The sequence below is a fragment of the Emys orbicularis genome, chromosome 14 (assembly GCF_028017835.1).
Source record: "Emys orbicularis isolate rEmyOrb1 chromosome 14, rEmyOrb1.hap1, whole genome shotgun sequence".
NCBI classification, from domain to species: Eukaryota; Metazoa; Chordata; order Testudines; family Emydidae; genus Emys; species Emys orbicularis.
Genome location: NC_088696.1, coordinates 19,437,949 through 19,458,638, shown reverse-complemented (window position 1 = coordinate 19,458,638; position 20,690 = coordinate 19,437,949). Strand labels below are relative to the sequence as shown.

The 20,690-nt window shown below is 41.9% G+C and overlaps 1 protein-coding gene across 1 annotated transcript in view; it reads left to right on the top strand.

Moving 5' to 3' along the window:
• Positions 1-16,539, top strand: part of CHST8 (carbohydrate sulfotransferase 8) — a 210,827-nt gene extending 194,288 nt beyond the window's left edge. The window contains exons 2-3 of the mRNA XM_065416852.1: positions 10,018-10,055; positions 15,388-16,539. Of these exons, the coding sequence (XP_065272924.1) occupies positions 10,018-10,055; positions 15,388-16,539 (1,190 nt within the window). The remainder of the gene's footprint in view (positions 1-10,017; positions 10,056-15,387) is intronic.
• Positions 16,540-20,690: the final 4,151 nt, after the last annotated feature.

Genomic DNA, 20,690 nt, shown 5'->3' with positions numbered 1-20,690 from the left:
TTTAACGGTGCAATTAAAGCTGCGATTAATTGTGATTAATTTTTTTGAGTTAATTGCGTGAGTTAACTGTGATTAATCGACAGTCCTACTTCTTAGACATTCATGGCATTGCCATTCCCCAGTCCATCGTTAATCATAACTTAGATCATCCTTAGATCAAGGCCGCTGCAGGTCATGCCTGACTACTGACCAAAGGCTATTCTGGAGGTTTGGAAATCACCAGAGATGTCCTGTTCATGTCCCTTTCTTTAACTCTATCCATGTCTGCAGAGGAAATTCCCATCTGACCAGATCTGCTGGGTTTCCAGCCTGTTTGGGTCAGTGGGGTGGAGTCAAAAATCAAGCCCCTTCTCTTTAATGTGAGTATTCTGTGGATATGTGAAAGATTACCTGTCACTTGTACCTTTTTGGGCAGTGAAAGTAGTAATGTATTGTAAAACCATGGATTGTGTTCTGAAACAATCCACACCGTTTCTGAGTGAGGGCCTCAAATGTAAATGAAGCCATGTAAATGAAGACTGAAGAAACAAATGAAGTTTAAAATTGAGGTTTAAGAAAAAAGCTTCTACAAAATTTAAATAAAAATGTTCCCATGAATTACATTCCAGAGGAATCAATTATTTATAAATAAAAGACAAAAAATGCACTCCCATGTAGCGTTTGCAATCCAAACATTGCAGTATTATGAAAGGGCATGACAGCCAAAAAATGAAACTGACTTAGTCTATTGTGATTGTCCAAAAAGAGAAATGCAAAGAAGTAAATAGTGAAAATAGTTTTTTTTACATGTTTTCTATTTAAAAAGGAAGCAAAGAAATTTGTTTTCTATAACTAATTTTTAACTAGAGTGTGGTTCCTTATTAGAAGAAATGCAATTTGTGTCAGATTTTGTTCTTGACGTCTCTCTGCAGAATGTGAAATATCCCAGTAATTTTGTCTGTTGTGTAAGAAGTTTTCAGTACTGACAGCTCCAAGAACAGTAGGAAGATAACAAAACTTCAGCTGGCACCACTTCAGGCAGACCAACTAAAATGGAGTTAATAAAATACACACATCCTGATTACAGGAATGTTAATGTGTTCAGTTTCCATTGTACTGTGAAAACACTGGATCATGAAGAGCTTGAGACCAGAAGCCGAGGAACCTTCAGAGAAAGATAAAGGGAGTGAACGGGAGGAATGGAAGGATGAATATTGAGAGGTGGGGAAGATACAAATGAAGGAGCTGTCAGATGTTAACCTAATAGAGATCAGATGGTTGTTAAATTCTAGGAAGGAGCAGCTAATTATCTGCAGAAGTGGAAGTGTCTTTGCAAGGCATCAGGCCAGATTCACCTCCAGGGTCACAGGGCAGAAGTAGCCACGCTGGAGGTATCAGTCACCTCAGGTGAGAGCCAGCGATACTGCCGCTCTCCCTCCCATGCCACAGGGTTCTTCCAGAAAGTAGCAGCTCACTGAAAAATGCATCTCCCATCCAGCTGGGTCCCATCCCATCATGAGCCAGCTTCTGGGGCAGATTTGCTGGAAGGGTTTCCAACCTGGATCCCACCAACGTCTGACACGCAGCATGTATACATCATTCAAGTGCCTGAGTAGCATGTCATTGCACATCTCTTGTCTAATGATTCTAAAGAGAAGCACGTCTGTAATGTTGTAATCCAAATGCAAGACTCACATTAATTCACTGCACCTAGTTAGTAGACAGGCAGCTGTGATCTTGAGGATTGAACACAAGATAGGAGTCAGGACACCTGGTTTCTAGTCTAGACACTAACACCAACCTTCTACATGATCCTTGTCTTAGGGTTTCAGCCTAAAATCTGACCACTGATTTGGGGTTCCTCAATTGTTAGGTGACTAGTTTAAGATGCCCAGCTTAAGTATTAAGGTAATCAAAAATATGACCACCCAAAGTCAGACCACACTTGAAAGTTTGACTTGTAACCTCTCCTGCCTCCCATCTGTAAAACTGGAATAACTATGAACCATATTTGTGCAGCACTTTGTGATCTAAGGTGTGTGTGGGGGGGAATCACTGTGTAAGTACTGTAGCAGTGACGTGTAGAATTAATTATTTTCACCATCTAATCCTGCAGTTTCTGGGGGAAAACTGTATATTACAAATGAGTTCTCTTATAATTCACTTTCTCTTGCAATTGACACAGAGTCATTCTTGCTTTGTGTATAATTAGTTAGTCACCAAATAAAAGAAGGTGCTATATATGATACAAGGCAATATAGTGACTGTTTGCCTTTGGCTACATTTCATATGAAGAGGGAGAGATATGTTCTTAAAAGATCAGGAAGCTCAAGGTCTTCCTTGTAATAGCTACCATTCATAGATTAGCATAAATACATACTACGACATCTTTGCCATTAAATCAATTAGTTTGAAACTAAAATGAACTACTAAGTCACTGCAGTGTCAGATGGATATACTGCCCAAGGACTCTCTCTAAAGAATATGCTCAGGATCTTGAAACCAAGAGATATCTAACTTTGACTCTTCTTCAACAGAGCTAGGCACTTCATCCAAAGCATTCACTGTGAAAGTTCTCATCTGTGGAAAATGTCACTGAGTATTTGCATCTTCTCTGAGAACTCAAGAGATTCATTGTACAGATTCACTTGTTTCTTGATGGCAACTTTATGCAAGGCACTCTATACTTTCATTAAACCTTGCTTGCTTCATCTCATTAATTTTCTGTGTATTAAAACTGGGAACTGTATATGTGGCTGAGATGGGGCTATTAAGGTTTGTTATTGTCAAATAAGACATCAGTTTAGAGATAAGAAATTACTGAAGGGCAAAAAATATATATAGTTTATGACATTGATTAGGCCATGATCTCAAAATAAAAATCTTGTCAGTCTTTTTACAAGGAGTTTTTTCTTAAATGTACAATTTATTATTTCTAATTTAGAATGAGATATGTGGCAGTAACATAGATGGTAACAGCACTTTGCAAATACTTAATCATTTCCTGCTTGAAAGAGCTTGCAATTTAACTCAAATATACTATACATGATAAAAGATTAGGCACAGGATTAGGTGCAGACCAAGCTGGGCAATCTATTCATAGTAAACAACTTAGTCAAAAAGTTTAACCCCTTTTTCTGTTAATAAATCATCCACCAGCTGAGTTACATTTTTCAAAGTTGTTTGCCAATATTTTTATGCAAATAAATTTTAACCTGAATGCTACTCACAAAACTATTGTTTGGAAAATTCACTAACATAATTTGCTATTGGTGCTGTGATTGGCCACTTCAGTCATATGTTATCATTCCCACTGCCTGATTGGTTGACAAGCTATTATAAAAACAATCTGGAGTCATTGACTAAGTCATTTGTGACATGAACATATTTGCACAAGTGTTCACAACACTTCTGAAGTATCTATTTCTGCAAATATGTAATTGCACAAGTATTGATACTCTCCCTTTGCAGTGATATTGCAGTAAAAAAACAAGCAAACAAACATTGCTCATTGAAGCACCTTAAGGGGCACACATACAGAAGTGAAATCAACTTCTATTTAAGCCCAGTCCCTGTAGTGTGTCAGAGGAGAGAACAGGGTTAAAAGGCTAGCCAGGAGGGATTTGAAAAAGAGGAGGTGTGCAGCAGAGAGGCTCCTTTGTGTATTGTAAATGGCATTAAAAAAACAATTCCCAGAACAAGAAGGGAAAGGGAGCAGTTAGATTAGAAGACTGAGTGGAGCTGGGCATAATAAAGGACAACAAGAACAGAGACATCAGTGTCAGGTCCATGCAGGGTCTTTGAAGGTCAAGTTCATGCAGAAAAAGAGAGAACCAACAGAAGTGTTGTGCATACAATGAAGTGACACTATCTGATTTCCTACTTATCTATGTGCTGCTAAGATGTCCGTTGCTGTGGCGTCTGGCACCACATTTTAAAGTTATTCCTTAGTATCACCAATTTCAGTTATATAGTTGGCACAAGTGTCCAACCTATGGCACAAAGGTACATTACATTGCTATTTTGGTTACCATCTAGGAGCTAGTAGTGCCAAAAATACCATGGGTGTAGCATCACATTAAACTTAGATCTGATTAGTTGAGCACAACTGTGCAATATGTTTTTACTGGCTGAGTTCACTGCACCTAAGAATGGTTTTCTCCATGTAGGTTTAAATCTGATGTGACAGATTGCTGCTAGTGAGAGAGAGAGAGCTGAGAGGAGACAAAATTTAGAAGTCATATGCCTCAAAAAACATTCAAGAGACTAGCAACCAGCTCCATCATACATCTTCCATTCAAAATGTACTCTTAGCTGTTGTTCTGACCATGTTAGCACCAATAATTGAAGTCTCAATTCTGATACACATTCTTCCCTCCAGCTAATGGAATTTCTTTATTAGACGTAATAACTGAAGTACAGCACAAAAATACAAGATATCCACTCTATTAAAAAACAAGTCACCTTTTGAAGTAGTTAGCAACAAAAGTGTGAATTACTCATCATTAATTCCTTTTCTTTTATAATTTAAAAACAGATAGCTCAGACAGCATTTATGATACCTTCATCTTTTTTGTAGAAGAATGATCCTTACTTCTTTCAGGAAAGTTAAATAGGTAATTACACGTTATGAAAGGGATTTTCAAAAGCTCCCAGCAATGGTCCACCTCTGCTACCATTGAAATTATGCCCATAAGAACAATAGAACAGCCATAGCAGGTCAGACCAATGGTCCATCAAGCCCAGTGTCCTGTCTCCTGACAGTGGCCAATGCCAGGTGCTTCAGAGGGTTCTTTTGAAACCACCTCCTAAGTCTTTCATTACAATCTTGGCAAAAGAAATTTTTAAAAAATTGTATCCAAGTCTGTCTAAATACTGGTTTGCATTTTGGTGAGTGACCAAGTTCTCTTAACTAGTCTTGTTTTCAATTGTGAAAGCTTGAAGGCTTTCAGGGAGGGGATACAGAGAGAAAATGTGCTTATATTATAAATCCTAAAAAAAAAAAAAAAGTGATCCAGTTCTAGAATCAGAAATTATATGTGTGTGTGTGTGTGTGTGGTCCACAGAACTGCCCCAAAACTAGCATCCAACCCATGGTATTGAAAATGTTTAACCACCCTTGGATGTTATTACATCTTATAATTTCAGGGGGGGGGAGTAGGTTACACAACCACTCTCCTGTCTTACATTGATAGGCATAACTAGTTCACGCAAGGATAAATATTTAAATATGTAAATTCTTGCCTATACATGTTGACAGTATTGACAGCCAAAGTAAATCTCTGGTATCTGTGACAGAGGATGAGAAGTGATTTAACAAGCTGAATCTGATATTAAAAAATAATGAAGCCCAAAGCTGAAGTATAAAGCAGAGAAATAACACTGGTGACTCTGAACAGACTATTGCCTGTAATGATGCTATTACACAAGGAAATTACTAAATGCATGTTGGCAATTATACATGAGAAACCAAACATCTCCATGTAAAACAAGCAAATTGCCTATCCCCCCAATCCACAGATTTCTTTTAATTAAACATTTGACTTTTCAGTATTCAATATATAAAATTTCTGCCTCCTTCCCCCCCCTCCCCCCCCATGAACAGGGATTTCATTACAACATTCTGAATTGATAAGGAAAAGAACATTCAAGCTTTCTGGAGGATTCAACCTGTATCTATGCTACCAGGAAACCCATTTTACAGGAGTAATCAGAAGAATCATACAACAGACTAGGGCTCATTCACTCCAAATATTCCTCCCCTCCATAGGGCACCATAGTTAGAGAGGGTAAAAAAATTCTGATTTAATAATATTTGCCATTTATAGCACTTTATGGTACTTTAATCCTGAACTACTTACTTACCACAGCAAAGGTGTTCAAAATTAAGGGAGGTAGCTATTAACCCTAGATTACAGATGGTGAAACTGAGGCAGAGGTACAAACTTGCCAAAGGCCACAAAGGGAGTCAATGCAGAGCCACTATAATGTTATGATTAATGTGTGAGACTATATCATCCTCTAGTGCTTAGCTGCAGCAGAGATCAAAAGGGGTACTCAAGCGACTGTCTCTGGAGAGAACAGCCTTAGGTGCTATTCCACAGGCTGTATCTATACAGTTGAGCAACTATTGCCAGTTTAAAGGCAAATATATTAGTAGTGTCTATGGCGGGGTGGGCAAACCTTTTGGCCCGAGGGCTACATTGGGGTTGCAAAACTGTATGGAGGCCGGGTAGGGAAGGCTGTGCCTCCCCAAACAGCCTGGCCCCCACCACCTATCCGACCCCTCCCACTTCCCGTCCCCTGACTGCCCCCCCCCCGAACCTCTGACCCATCCAACCCCCCCGCTCCTTGTCCCCTAACCGCCCCCAGGACCCCATCCCCTATCCAACCCCCCTGCTCCCTGTCCCCTGACTGCCCCGACCCCTATCCACACTACTGCCCCTTGACAGGGCCCCCCGGGACTCCCACGCCTATCCAACCCCACCCCCATCCCCTGACCACCTCCCAGAACCTCCGCCCCATCCAACTGCCCCCTGCTCCCTGTCCCCTGACTGCCCCCCGGGACCCGCCGTCCCTTATCCAACCCCCCAGCCCGGCCCCCTTACCATGCCGCTCAGAGCAGCATGTCTGGCTGCCGCGCCACCCGGCCAGAGGCAGACACGCTGCCATGCTGCTCGGCAGGAGCGTGCAACCCCATCGCCCAGAGCACTGCCCATGTGGCTGCGGGGGAGGGGGAACAGCAGGGAAGGGGCCAGGGGCTGGCCTCCACGGCCAGGAGCTCAAGGGCCAGGCAGGACAGTCCCGTGGGCCGGATGTGGCCCGTGGGCTGTAGTTTGCCCACCTCTGGGCTATGGGTTCACTACAGGGTGGTGCCCAAGCAACTAATAGAGGTCTAGCTCAAATGGTATAAAGTTGTGCCTTCAGAGCCAGAGATCCTGGTTTCCTGCTGACTACCATGATGTCTCTATGGGTTAAAGCATATTTCTTATACAAGTGGATTAGAACTCTGGAATTCCAGGCCTCTCTTTGCATAGCAGTTTTCATACTCACTATTCCACAGCATTTTACAAAACCATGGATTAAATGCTTGTATTACACTGACCGCATCAACAAATGTAGCCGCCAATAATAGCTCAACAGCCTCGCTCATGTCATGGACACCAGAACCAGTTTTGTTACTTAGGAATCCTGGCCAGGACTCCACAAGTTAAGTGTCCACTGTTCTGAGTTTAAAACAAAAAACAAAACAAAAAACCCTTAAGATCTCCACTTCCAGCTGAACAGGTACTGCATTAGAACTGAGTAAGAGGGGACTTCGGACTTGCATCTCATCAAAAACAAGGCACCTCTAGTACAGCTTGATTTTGCTCCCATTGAAGTTAATGGCAAAAGTCCCTTTAACTTTAATGGGGCAGAATCAGACACATATGCAGCATCCTCTCATGCCCTTGCTGCATAGTACTACATTAACTCATGCCTACTGCTAACAAATTGCTGGTATGGAACATGTACACATAGCCATAGCAACGCAGAAATAGGTTCAACCCTTAATATCTGTTAATACTTCTGAAAAAATAACTAAAGTTCAGCTTGTTGGAGTAGGTGCTATAGCTGCAAGAAACTCATTAATGTAAATGGTATATAGTCAGGGGACTGATAGAATAACTTTAAACACACACAGTATTCATGAGAACCTTAATAATGTAATGAAAATTAATCTGATGGGACTGAGCTTCTCCGGTGGTGCTTCAATTTGTAGTACAAAGGTACTGTAAAGTGGTATGCTGACCTGCAATTGTCCTTGTCAATGGCTGCAGATTTGTAATGTAGCCCCATTAATTAAACTGAAATCTTTTTAGGCAGCACTGACAGTGACAAGTGGCACTATCCAAATCACAGAGATGCACCAAAAATCTCAACTGATTGCATAAACAAAATAGTGTTTTCAATAGCGTACACATTAGCTTAACTGCAACAGTAGTCATAAATTATAAGTGAGACAAGGTGGGCGAGGGAATATCTTTTATTGGGCCAACTTCTGTTGGTGAGAGAGACAAGCTTTTTGAGCTTATACCAAGCTTTTCTTCGGGTCTGGAAAATATACTCAAAGTACAGATGCTGAGTACATTTTCCAGACCTGAAGAAGAGCTCTGTGTAAGCTCAAAAGCTTCTCGCTCTCACAAGCAGAAGTTGGTCCAATAAAAAAAATTACCTCTCCCCACCTCAGTTCTCTAATATCCTGGGGGCAACATGGCTACAATACCACTTCATACAACAAACTATAAGCGATTGCAAAGCTCTCTTAGTTTAGTCTTAAGAGGCACTCACAACTTTATCATCATATTCCTGATTGGATTCCTCTTTAAAAGTTAAGAGCATGTGGCATAATACTTGTAAAAGTGATAAGTGCTTTCCATAGTATGTTCAAAATGCTCTACAAATATTACCTCCTATATACATTACGCACTGGGGGGAAGGGGTTATAGGACAATACTGCGTGCATGCCAACTGGTAAACATTCAGAACTATCATGCTGTCCAAAGTGGGCACAATTAACAGCAATTTTTAGTTAACTTAAATACATGCATTTATGAGATAGTATTTTGGCCTAGTGGGTACAGCACTGGCCTGGGACTCGGGAGACGTGGGTTCTATTCCTAGTTCTGCAACTGGCCCGCTGTGTGACCTTGAGCGAGTCATAGATTGTTGGGCTCAACAGGTAGTGATCAACTGCTCGATGTCTAGTTGGCAGCCGGTATCAAGCGGAGTGCCCCATGGATCGGTCCTGGGGCCGGTTTTGTTCAACATCTTCATTAATGATCTGGATGATGGGATGGATTGCACCCTCAGCAGGTTTGTGTTTGACAGTGAGCTGTGGGGAGAGGTAGATACAGTGGAGTGTAGGGATAGGGTCCAGAGTGACCTAGACAAATTGGAGGGTTGGGCCAAAAGAAATGTGATGCGGTTCAACAAGGACAAGTGCAGAGTCCTGCACTTAGGACTAAAGAATCCCATGCACTGCTACAGGCTGGGGACCGACTGGCTAAGCAGCAGTTCTGCAGAACAGGACCTGGGGATTACAGTGGACGAGAAGCTGGATATGAATCAACAATGTGCCCTTGTTGCCAAGCAGGCTAATGGCATATTGGGCTGCATTAGTAGGAGCATTGCCAGCAGATCAAGGGAAGGGATTATTCCCCTCTATTGGGCTCTGGTGAGGCCACATCTGGAGTATTGTGTCCAGTTTGGGGACCCCCACTACAGAAAGGATGTGGACAAATTGGAGAGAGTCCAGCGGAGGGCAACGAAAATGTTAGGTGGCTGGGGCACATGACTTATGAGGAGAGGCTGAGGGAACTGAGCTTATTTAGTCTGCAGAAGAGAAGAGTGAGGGGAGATTTGGTAGCAGCCTTCAATTACCTGAAAGGGGGTTCCAAAGAGGATGGAGCTAGGCTGTTCTCAGTGGTGGCAGATGATAGAACAAGGAGCAATGGTCTCAAGTTGCAGTGGCAGAGGTCTAGGTTGGATATTAGGAAAAACTATTTCACTAGGAGGGTGAAGCACTGGAATGGGTTACCTAGGGAGGTGGTGGAATCTCCTTCCTTAGAGGTTTTTAAGGCCCGGCTTGACAAAACCCTGGCTGGGATGATTTAGTTGGGGTTGGTCCTGCTTTGAGCAGGGGGTTGGACTAGATAACCTCCTGAGGTCTCTTCCAACCCTAATCTTCTATGATTGTATGATTTCACCTCTGCCTCAGTTTCCCCATTATCCCCATGGGAATAATGATATTGACCTACTCTGTAAAGCATGTTGAGATCTACAGGTATAAGAGCTATACAAGAGCTAGGTATTATTACTATGGGCTATCCATGGATATAAAACATTGCAGGTCTATTTAATATCATTGTTCTAATAGGAACTGCTCCTACTCACATTCTAGTTAATGGTAGAACTCTTGTTGATCTCAGTGGTGCAAGATAAGCATGTCATGTGTATTTACCAAATATTGTTGTAATTTTCCTTTTCTTTCTTTAGGGATAAAATATAACATGGGACCCCAACAACCCAAAAAAGTAAGTTCTTTAGAAAAAAATGCAAGAAAATAGAGCAAGATATATTTACAATACAGAATGTGGGATGGGGGGAGAAGGCTCAGAACAAACCATTTGACTGGAAGTAAAAGTATCAAACAGGAATGAAGCATTAAAGCTTTTCCCTGGAGTGCAAATTTTTTTTTATTACAATACGAATTTGGTAATCCATGAAAATTTAGTTTTATGGTTGTTTGCTAGACTAGATATTCCTAAAAGATACTGTAAACTTGAAAGATTTGCATATTCATATTTGGTATAAAATTTTATTGCTAAAAGAATTGGTTGAGTATCACATAGAATATTAGAAAGAAAAATACTGGTATTATTGTGCCACCTAGTGGCTACTAGGTCATTCATAGTATCTGTGACTATATCTCATTTACTTCTTTGAAGTTTAAGGGATGAATGCGACTACTTGAAAGAATGCTAGAATTTACCAGCTATTTATCCAAATTCCAGGGGGAACTTAGTGAGATGTAGTTCATATTGCTCCATCTCTGCAGGTTCAACTTACCTTTTGAATGGCAGTGAATAGGAATTTTGTCCACAGAGGATATTCAAATTATGACATTTGCTTATGATGGAAATGCTAGTTTTAGATTCATCATCAGCAATGTGGGGTGTTGGGGTTTTTTTTCGGGGGGAGAGGGGGGGACTGTACCCTAGCATGGAATAAGTATGAAATATCAAACAGTCTGATTTCCTCATATGATTTCTACATCACTCAGTAAAGAGCAATATGTAGTAAATAGAATAAAACAACTGGCCATTTACATATACAAGATGACCGAAATATACATTTGATGCATTTAAATCAGGGTAAGCTTCTCAACTGAATAGCAATCAAATACTTGCATAGTCCCATCAGTTTAGGATATACCCAGGCAACTATACACGGGAGTACCAGAATGAGTTTTTCCAAGTCAGCCTATATCACATGGTAATAGTAATAGCAAGGCAGTAGTAAAAACTTAACGCAAGTCATTCTAGAAAAAAGTATAACTTTTTCTGAACAGTTACAAAAGGAAGCAAGTGTAAAGAACATCTTATTCTGTTTGGGTCTTAGTCAGCGTACTGTATACAGAGAAGTGAAGAGACAACCCAGACTGTGTTCCACCTCACCCTTGTTCCTCTATTATGCACAGCCGCTTTTATAATTTAATACTGATTAGTTCTATTTTATTTTTGAACACAACTTAATAGGTTACTAGCACGATTTGGATTTTTGCTCATTACTTTTTTATGATGAATATTGAATCAACTTTTTCCAGAAAAAAGAGAAAAAGAAAAATCCATTCTCCGTTGAAGAAGGAATCAGTAGTGATGCCACATGGGGATGTAGCCTGAGTTGCAGCTTCCCCTTTGTAACTGAATGGCAGGAAAGGCTTGTTGTTATTCTTTGACAGCCTAATCTAAAGCCCTGTGAAGATTTCTATTGGGCCACAGAGAGGCTAATCTAACTCCCATTGTAGTCAACTGGATGTTTTTTCATTGCCTTCAAGGGGATTGGATCAAGCCCAAACTGCAGATTCCTGCCTGTTCTCTCAGATGAGCAGAGGAAGAGTTGTGACATCACTATGATAATCCGTAAAAATGCTTCACCATGAAGAAGAAAGAGAATACTCATTTCAAATCTAAAGCTGCTTTTTTAAGTTTGGGACATCTTTAACATCATCAAGGAGCAGGTGAAAGGCAAATATAGAAGAGTTTGTGATTTGCATCACAGTTTACCTCTAATTGTTAAAGTATTTTCAGCTAAAGTATTCACCAACTGAACAGCTATATCTGCATATTCCCTGCCCTCCCATTCCTTCCTCCATCTGAACTATAACATCTTTGGAAAACCACATCTATAATAAACCAGTTAAACAAAATTTTAGTCAAAGCAGAAGACACAGCTTTTCTATGATAATGCAAACATATTAATTAATTACTATATATAATTTGCCCCTAACCCCACCTCGGTGAGATAGGAAAATGGTCAACAAGAGTCACAGGTAGAGCTAGGATAAAAATTCAGGCGTTCCAGCCTCCCAGACCCGTATTAAAGCCACAACAGTCAGAGGCAGTATGATGTAATCTATCTTTCCCCTTCTAAATTTAGGACCATTTTGACCTATACAAGCTGCTATTAGAGATCTCTGTACAAAGGCTTATTTGAAAATGGCAACAACAGGTGGAACTTTCCTCTGTGGGTATAATAGCTGCCTAACCTCCATTGGCTTGCCATCATTTTTGGCTACTGTCTTTGCTTTGCAACTGCTTCACCATTTTTCACTCCAAATAGCCAAGATCCAAAGCTCATTAAAGTCAATGGAAAGATTCCCATTGACTTCATTGGCCTTTGGATTGGGGCCATAATGAGAGCTATAACGTTAATTTTTTTTTATAAACATTCACTTTGAAACACACTCCAACGGCTAATGAGCAAACAAGTCAAAGTGAGGAAGTGTGGGATTCTCCTTCTTCCTGACATGCCTAGTGTGTGAAATCATTGAAAGGTGACATTATTTCAAGCCTCCATTAATAGCTATAATAAATAGTAGTATTTTATGCTGAATAATGATTGCGTGCCAGAGCTGTAACCTATCTGGGTCATCATTTTCAGGCTCACCTGGATAACCTATGTTGTGTTCCTCTTGTAATATGTATATGCATATTTCAGGGCCGGCTCCAGGCACCAGCGTAGCAAGCAGGTGCTTGGGGCGGCCAATGAAGAGGGGGGTGGCACGTCCGGCCGTTCAGCGGTGGGGCCGTCACTCCCTCTCGGAGTGAAGGACCTGCCGCCGAATTGCCACCGTAGAATGAAGCGGCGGTGGAGCTGCCGCCGATCGCGACTTTTTTTTTTTTTTTTTTTTTTTAATTGCTGCTTGGGGCGGCAAATACGCTAGAGCCGGCCCTGCATATTTTAAAAGACAGCAAGATCTTGCGGAGTGCAAGGAATAGCACAAATTACTGCAGAGTGAGAATGGGTGTATAAGATGCCATCTCCCAGAACATGTTCTAAGGCAGATGGCTCATTTTCTAGGGGCCAGAGCATCACGCTCTAGCTAGTAGCTGGAAAATGACTTCTCCCTGGGTGACATTCACCTCCATGCAGGTAGCCTGTACTGGTCGTTGCCCTACTTAAGCCTTCAAAACAAGGCTGATGTGAAACTTGAATGATGCAGCATCTCTTTACAAGAGCAAATTTCACCCCTAGAGAAACAGACAGAAATTTAGTTTAGGTGTGTCAAAATGGTAGGAAGGAACTTAATTTGCCTATGCTGGGGACTGGAAGGGAATTAACCAGTGCAGCCTACTTACAAAGACTGAGCAAGAGAGTAACAAGGGGGTTACACACAGTTTGTAGCATATGGAAGATGAGTGGATTGAACCTACCAAGGACTCTGCATTCGTCCATTCTCCTCCCCAAACTCCCTATGTCTGCATGGCAGCTCGGGCAGACAGACTTGTGTTGTGGGGCTTGAGATGGTGTGGATGTTATGGCTCAGGCTCTGATGCCTAGGGGATCGATGGGCTAGCTTCAGAGCTCCAATGTCTACACTGCTATTTTGAACATGCTAGCTCAAGCCCCACCATCGCTGTCTGTCAGGGGCATGCACAGAAATTTAAATTTTACAGCTTTTGGAGGGGCACGGTTCTGTGCCCCCACAGCAGCCCAGGGCCCAGAGGAGCTCACTCTCCCCGCCACAGCCTCAGGGTCAGAGGCAGGGGCGGCTCCAGGCACTAGTGCAGCAAGCGCGTAACTGGGGCGGCAAGCTGCGGGGGGCGGCCTGCCGATCGCTGTGAGGGCGGCAGGCAGGCAGGCGGTTTTCGGCGGCGAATCTTTGGGAGGTCCGCCGGTGCCGCGGCTTCGGCAGCAATTCGGCGTCAGAGACGCCGATGGCGCGGCACCGGCGGACCTCCTGCAGGCATGCTGCTGAATCCGCGTGACCAGTGGACCGCTCGGAGGCGCACCGCCGAAAGCCGCCTGCCTGCCATGCTTGGGGCGGCAAAAAACATAGAGCCGCCCCTGGTCAGAGGAGCTCACTCTCCCCACTGCAGCCCCGGGGCCAGAGGAGTTCTGTGTCCCCAGAAATTATTGGCTGGCCCATGCCCCTGCTTCCCCTCCTCCCATGCACACCCCTGTGCTGTCTAGCTGGACTGGGAGATTCACTCCCAGCTGCAGTGTAGACATATGGCCTATTTCAGGGACTCCCTGCAAGCCCCATCCTCCCTCATGCCAAGGGCTCTGTGTGTCCCCCATGTCCCATTCCCACATACCATTGTCCCCCACTCCCCTTCCCCCATGGCAGGGACTCTGTGTGCACCCACATATCTTCCTTCCTCATCTCTGTTCCTCCTTCCTGAGGCTCTGGTTTCCCCTTCCCCTCCCCCCCACCGTCTCAGTCCCTGCTTTGCCCCTGCCCCCAACCCCCGATTTAGCCCCAGGTCCCTGCCCCTCCCATCCCTCTGATACTTGCTGCTTCCCTCCTACCCTCATTCAGGGCTCCTCCCCACACCTGCATCCCTGTTGTCCAGTGCTTACAGTGGTCTGGAAAAAAGTGTGGGAGTGGCAGCTTTGATGAGACAGTGCTTACCGTGTGCCCCTCAGAGACTCAGCTTGATTTTTAAATGGAGGGGCATGCAACCCCCCTCAGTGCACATGCGCACACACTGACTTTAAGCACTGCAGCTTCCCTGATAAACCCTCCCTGTGTTCTCATGCAACAAGTTAAGGTAGCAGCAAGGGGCAGACAGAAATTTCTCTGCCTGCAGCACCATGCAGGCTGAGGGCCTGGATATTCCTGTGAATCAGGCTTTTCTGGTATTTCAGTTTGCACAAAAATCAATAGGCTTGTGCCCATGATGCCTAGAACATTCCCTGCAATTTTGGAATTGCTACACTGCATTCCAAAGTTATCACACTAGACAGAGAAACGGCAACACATTCAGTGTCATACAGCTAATTAATTCCTCCGCCTGCCCCTCCATTTCCAATGAGTACAAGAGTTATTCATGCTTCAGATAGATAGTTCAGAGATGGATCCATACCAGAATCCTGGCTACAGATAGCCCCCAAACTATGGGAACATTCCATCTGCCAGCTCAGGCTCACCTCTAGCTTTGATGTCTAGGTAAACACACCTAAAACAGAAAGAGAAGGAAATGGAAAAGTCTAGTGCAGGAGCAGAGTCTCAGACATGCTGCAATACACATCATTTTATAATTTAGCTGAACTGAGAGTCAATGAATAGATCTGCCATTGAACTGTACACGTTATCAATAGTGATAAATACTATCTCATTTCTTGGGTCTTTTCTTCCAGCAGGACTGCACTTCTAGCAACAATCATGACGTAAGAATAAGAAAAAATTCTGCAGAGGAATTAGCAATGGGAAACCAGAGAAGTTCATTATACTCACCTGTGAATGCACCTACTAAGCTTCAAAGTACAGACAGAAAACAAAATATAATGTTTGTGATGAAAGACCATCAAAAAAAAGATGCAGAAGTTAATCCTATCGGGCTCCACAAACGGCGAAGGAGATTTATCATTAAGAAGAGCCCTATACTGATTGCTATGAACAGTTCTTCTCTCAACCTGCCTATGCTTAAATCTGAGGACAGAAACAACAACAACTGGAAAAGTCTTTATCAGATCCAAAGAGAAAGAAAGAGAATAATGAGAGATACTTGTTCCAAATACAAGAGTAATAACAGAAGGATAATCACTCCTTATCATGTTTCCAGAATATTTGTAGAAGATAAATACAGAATTCTATACTGTGAAGTTCCAAAAGCTGGCTGTTCTAACTGGAAACGAGTGCTCATGGTTCTCAATGGGTTGGCTTCCTCCACAAAAGATATACAGCACAACACAGTGCATTATGGAAATTATTTAAAAAGGTTGGATGGGTTTGATCGCAAAGGGATTTATCACAGGCTCAACACTTACACCAAGATGCTTTTCATTCGCGAACCCTTTGAAAAGTTGGTATCCGCATTTCGGGACAAGTTTGAGCATCCGAACAATTACTACCACCCTGTTTTTGGAAAAGCTATTATTTCGAGATACCGTGTCAATGCCTCCAAAGAAGCATTAAGGACAGGTTCCGGAGTCAAATTTAAAGAGTTCATTCAATATCTTCTAGATGTACATAGACCAGTGGGCATGGACATTCACTGGGATCATGTCAACAGGCTTTGCAGCCCATGTTTAATAGACTATGACTTTGTAGGGAAATTTGAAAGCATGGAAGAAGATGCAAATTTTTTCCTGCATTTAATTGGTGCTCCACAAAATTTAACTTTCCCTAGGTTTAAAGACAGACATTCCAATGAAGAACGAACCACCACTAAAATTACACAGAGCTATTTTGCACAGCTTTCCCCTGCTCAAAGACAACACAGTTATGATTTTTATTATATGGATTATTTGATGTTTAACTATTCAAAACCTTTTGAAGATTTGTATTAGAAAGTAAGAGACACTTCTATTTCATATCAGCTGAATTACATAATAGATACAGGTCTTGGTACACTGATACTCTAGAAGCACATCACTCTTATATTTTCTAAGAATAATCAGTGGATTCATGCGACATAGTAAAACTGATAGCTTTTCATGTACAAAATCTCATTTTAGAAAATTTACCATAAATAACAAAAATTGACTTACATTTTGGCCTGAAATATCAAAGAAAAACGGGAAATACAAAGTCCTTATGCCTCCATGTGGTGTCTCCTAGATGTTACCGTCTGTTTAGCAAAGGGTCAGTTAAAGAGCATTTCCACAGCAGCAAAAAATAAGTAACAGAGCATAAATGATTTACAATTAGTGACGTTTACATCTGCTCCTTAACTTCCTCCTTTAAATCATAATTTTTCTATGGTTTCTCCATGTGATAACAATATACATCAAGGCTCCTAAATAAAGCACATGATTTTCCATTCTGGTGGTTATTTGTGTTTGCATTGGAGGGTGCCAAGAAGAGTGGGTGAAAAGGTGGGGAAAGCAGCTGAAATCCTGTGGTGGATCCAATAGTCTATTAAATTCCTGTTATGATGAGCTCTTTAAAATACCATAAGAAAAAAAAGTGCTGTTTCATTAACAGCTTTACAGTTCCTTGCAATCCACAATGCATGCAACCATACACCAGGAAGGCCTTATAAATTTGAAGCTGGACACAGATTTCTAATTACTTTCTGTGATTACCAAATTAATTAGAATAAGAGAAAATGTATTACAATTGCAGTACAATGTTCAAACATGTTCTAGTGAAAACATTAATACTTAGTGACCATGTGAGTGCAGTATTAAAGCAGATGTTGCAATTCATAGAGTGAGGATGTATTGTCTCCCTTCCATATTCCCCTTATGCCACATTGATCTTCAAGAAGATAAAATGCAAGAGAACATTTACATCTTTATGCATGTTATTAAGATTCTTTTAATCCTTTGCATTAACAAATCTTTAATTTAATTTGTATAGTCACCAGGAATATCAAATGTTTCCTTTAACATGGCAAATAAATGTAAATTCAACTTCCTGCCCATCAGGATTTATTTTGGTTAAAATCAGATTTCAGTTCACAGCAACAAGCAGAGCATATTTGTTTGTTGTTTCATTTTGTTCATTATTTTCTATATTTAACTGTAGTTTTGCTATGTTTTCTCTCAAGTAGAAACTTCCATGAGGTTCAAATGTTGGAGAGTTACAACAGCAGCAGAACATCCATGTTAACTTTATATAAACTATTGCTGTCTATGTGTGGCCCGTTAACCAGCTGTACTGGTTTTGAGGTCAATGCTATTTTCAGTTAGGTGAGCACATTTGAATCAGTCTCCATTAGTCAATCCAAAAATTGTAAGCCTCAGTTACAACTCAGGTTCTAGGTTCTGTATCTAGGTGCTGTATAAACATTGGATAATGCAGACCTCAAGAAGAGCTCTGTGTAAACTCGAAAGCTTGCGTCTCTCACCAGCAGAAGTTGGTCGAATAAAAGGATTACCTCATCCACTCTGTCTCTCTAAGGCAGGGGTCGGCAACGTTTGGCACGCGACTTGCCAGGGGAAGCACCCTGGCGGGCCGGGCCAGTTTATTTACCTGCTGATGCGGCAGGTTCGGCCGATTGCGGCCCCCACTCGCCGCGGTTCGCCGTCCCAGGCCAATGGGGACGGCGGGAAGCGGCGCGGGCGAGGGATGTGCTGGCCGCGGCTTCCCGCCACCCCCATTGGCCCGGGACGGCGAACCACGGCCAGTAGGGGCCGCGATCGGCCGAACCTGCCACGTCAGCAGGTAAACAAACTGGCCTGGCCTGCCAGGGTGCTTACCCTGGTGAGCCGCGTGCCGAACGTTGCCGACCCCTGCTCTAAGGGTATGTCTACGCTACCCGCCGGATCGGCGGGTAGTGATCGATCTATCGGGGATCGATTTATCATGTCTACATGATAAATCGATCCCCGATCGCTCTGCCATCAACTCTGGAACTCCACCGCAGCGAGAGGTGGAAGCGGAGTCAACGGGGGAGCGGCAGCGGTCGACTTGCGGCCGTCCTCACGGCCAGGTAAATCGACCTAAGATACGCCGACTTCAGCTACGCTATTCACGTAGCTGAAGTTGCGTATCTTAGGTCGACCCCCCCTCCCTAGTGTAGACCTAGCCTAACAAACCTAGTATAAGACATTCTTTGCTCCAAAGAGCTTACAATTTTAGGACTCAATCCTGCAAACATTTACGTACATGCATATTTTTACACAATACAACTATTTCCATTAGAGTCCCACTAAAATCATCATATTTTAACTCTATCTTAATTTTTTTTTAACAAAAGGATAAATAGGAATACAATATTGTATATAACGCATGATTTCTAAAATGTCTGCCATTAAAAACAGAATATACTTTAAAGAAGTTCCTTGAATGTTTTTCACTCAGAAAAAGTTTTACAGGTATGTGTGTGTCTAGCATCCTATTGACAGAGCCCTGCAAATCTGCGTATATCCTTTTTATATCTGCGGACCACAGGTTGGATGCAGAAACAAATTTTGTATACACACATTGAATACCCTATTGAAGTCAATGGGAAAATCAGGATTGAAGATCAGGTTTTTAAAAGTTAAACACATTCTTAAGTGTTTTGCTGGATCTGGGCTAAAGTGCTCAGTACATTGCAGGACTGAGCACAGATAGAGGTGTTTTATGCAGTGGATACTACAAAAGTCTATGCATGTAAATTCCAGAATTTAAAATAAGAGACTGCAAGTTTTGGTCTAGGCAATAGTAATTTTAGGCAGCAATATAGCTGAAAATATCATTCTTCATTATTACACCTTCCTTGGAATTCAGTCCATGCCAAAAAAAAAAAAAAGAGGTGTCTTTCTAATCAACATGATTATGTTTGGCTATAACTAGAGGAAATCTGGAGGAGTCACTAAGAAACACAAAGAGGATGTGATAAGGTCTGAGCTCATTTTCTCTAAATGGATGTAATTTACTCATTTTGGATTTGACCCTGCAAGCTGCCAAAAGGATCACAAAGAACCAGAGCACTCAACATGTGATTGCTGCCCCTCCAGATACACTTCTCCATAGTGCTGAACCCTACCCACTTACCTGAATGGGAGCACGTTCTCATTGAGAGAAGCATTGGGCTTGTAGCTTCATTCAACACAGTTATACCAGTATAGCTTATTCCGCTTCCCATATGGGGATATATTGTATTGTTATAAGTGTCTTATTCTGGTATAATTGCATCCAGACTGTGGGGGGGGAGGGGGTTTGTACCGACTTTACTATACCAGTATATCTAGATTGGTACAATTTTTGGGTGTAGACAAGACCTGAGAGAATAGAGATTTGGGCATTCTTACCTTAGAGCAACACTTGGTAAAACTTTCTCTGGCCTCAAGGGAAAGCAGCATTTGCTGCTGTGCTGATTTGGGTCATGCGAAGGGACCTGCATGAACTGCTATTTATATACCAGTAGAATTGGTTGAAAAATTAAAACCTATTTTATGAAAAACTTCTAAATTTTGAAGTTGCTTATATTTTGAAACATACAAGGTGGACCCATTTATCACCTAAAAACTCATACCTTTTACTAGTATCCCCTCCCACCCATTCCCCTCCCTCACCCCCTCCAAAAAAACCATTAACCATTTCAATAAAAAAAGTGGGGGGGGGGGAATTTCTTTGAAATGTCAAATGAAATCTTTGACATCAATTTTTTTGTGAAAAATGTTGTTTAAAAACAAGAGGCCATTCAAGGAATAACTCTTAATTAAAAAAAAAAAATTGACCAGCTGTACACAGCACCAACTGATATAATTAATATGATATTTCAAAAATGGCGTCTCCCCATAGCATGGACTCTGCTCTCACCCCAGTTAAAGAGCCCAATTAATTTGATCAGAAGCTCAGTCTGAGGTAAGAGTATATTTGGTCAACATTTTTGACCAAAATAAATGTACCTGCTGGGAAATGTGGTTTCATGTAAATTAAAGTGTTTCATGAGAATGTCAATTTTAACTATTGTTTATTTTCCAGTTGGGTGATTTAAAATGAAAAATTCCACTTTGACACGTCAAAATCTTCTTATGGAAAAATGTTTAAGTTTTCATTTTTG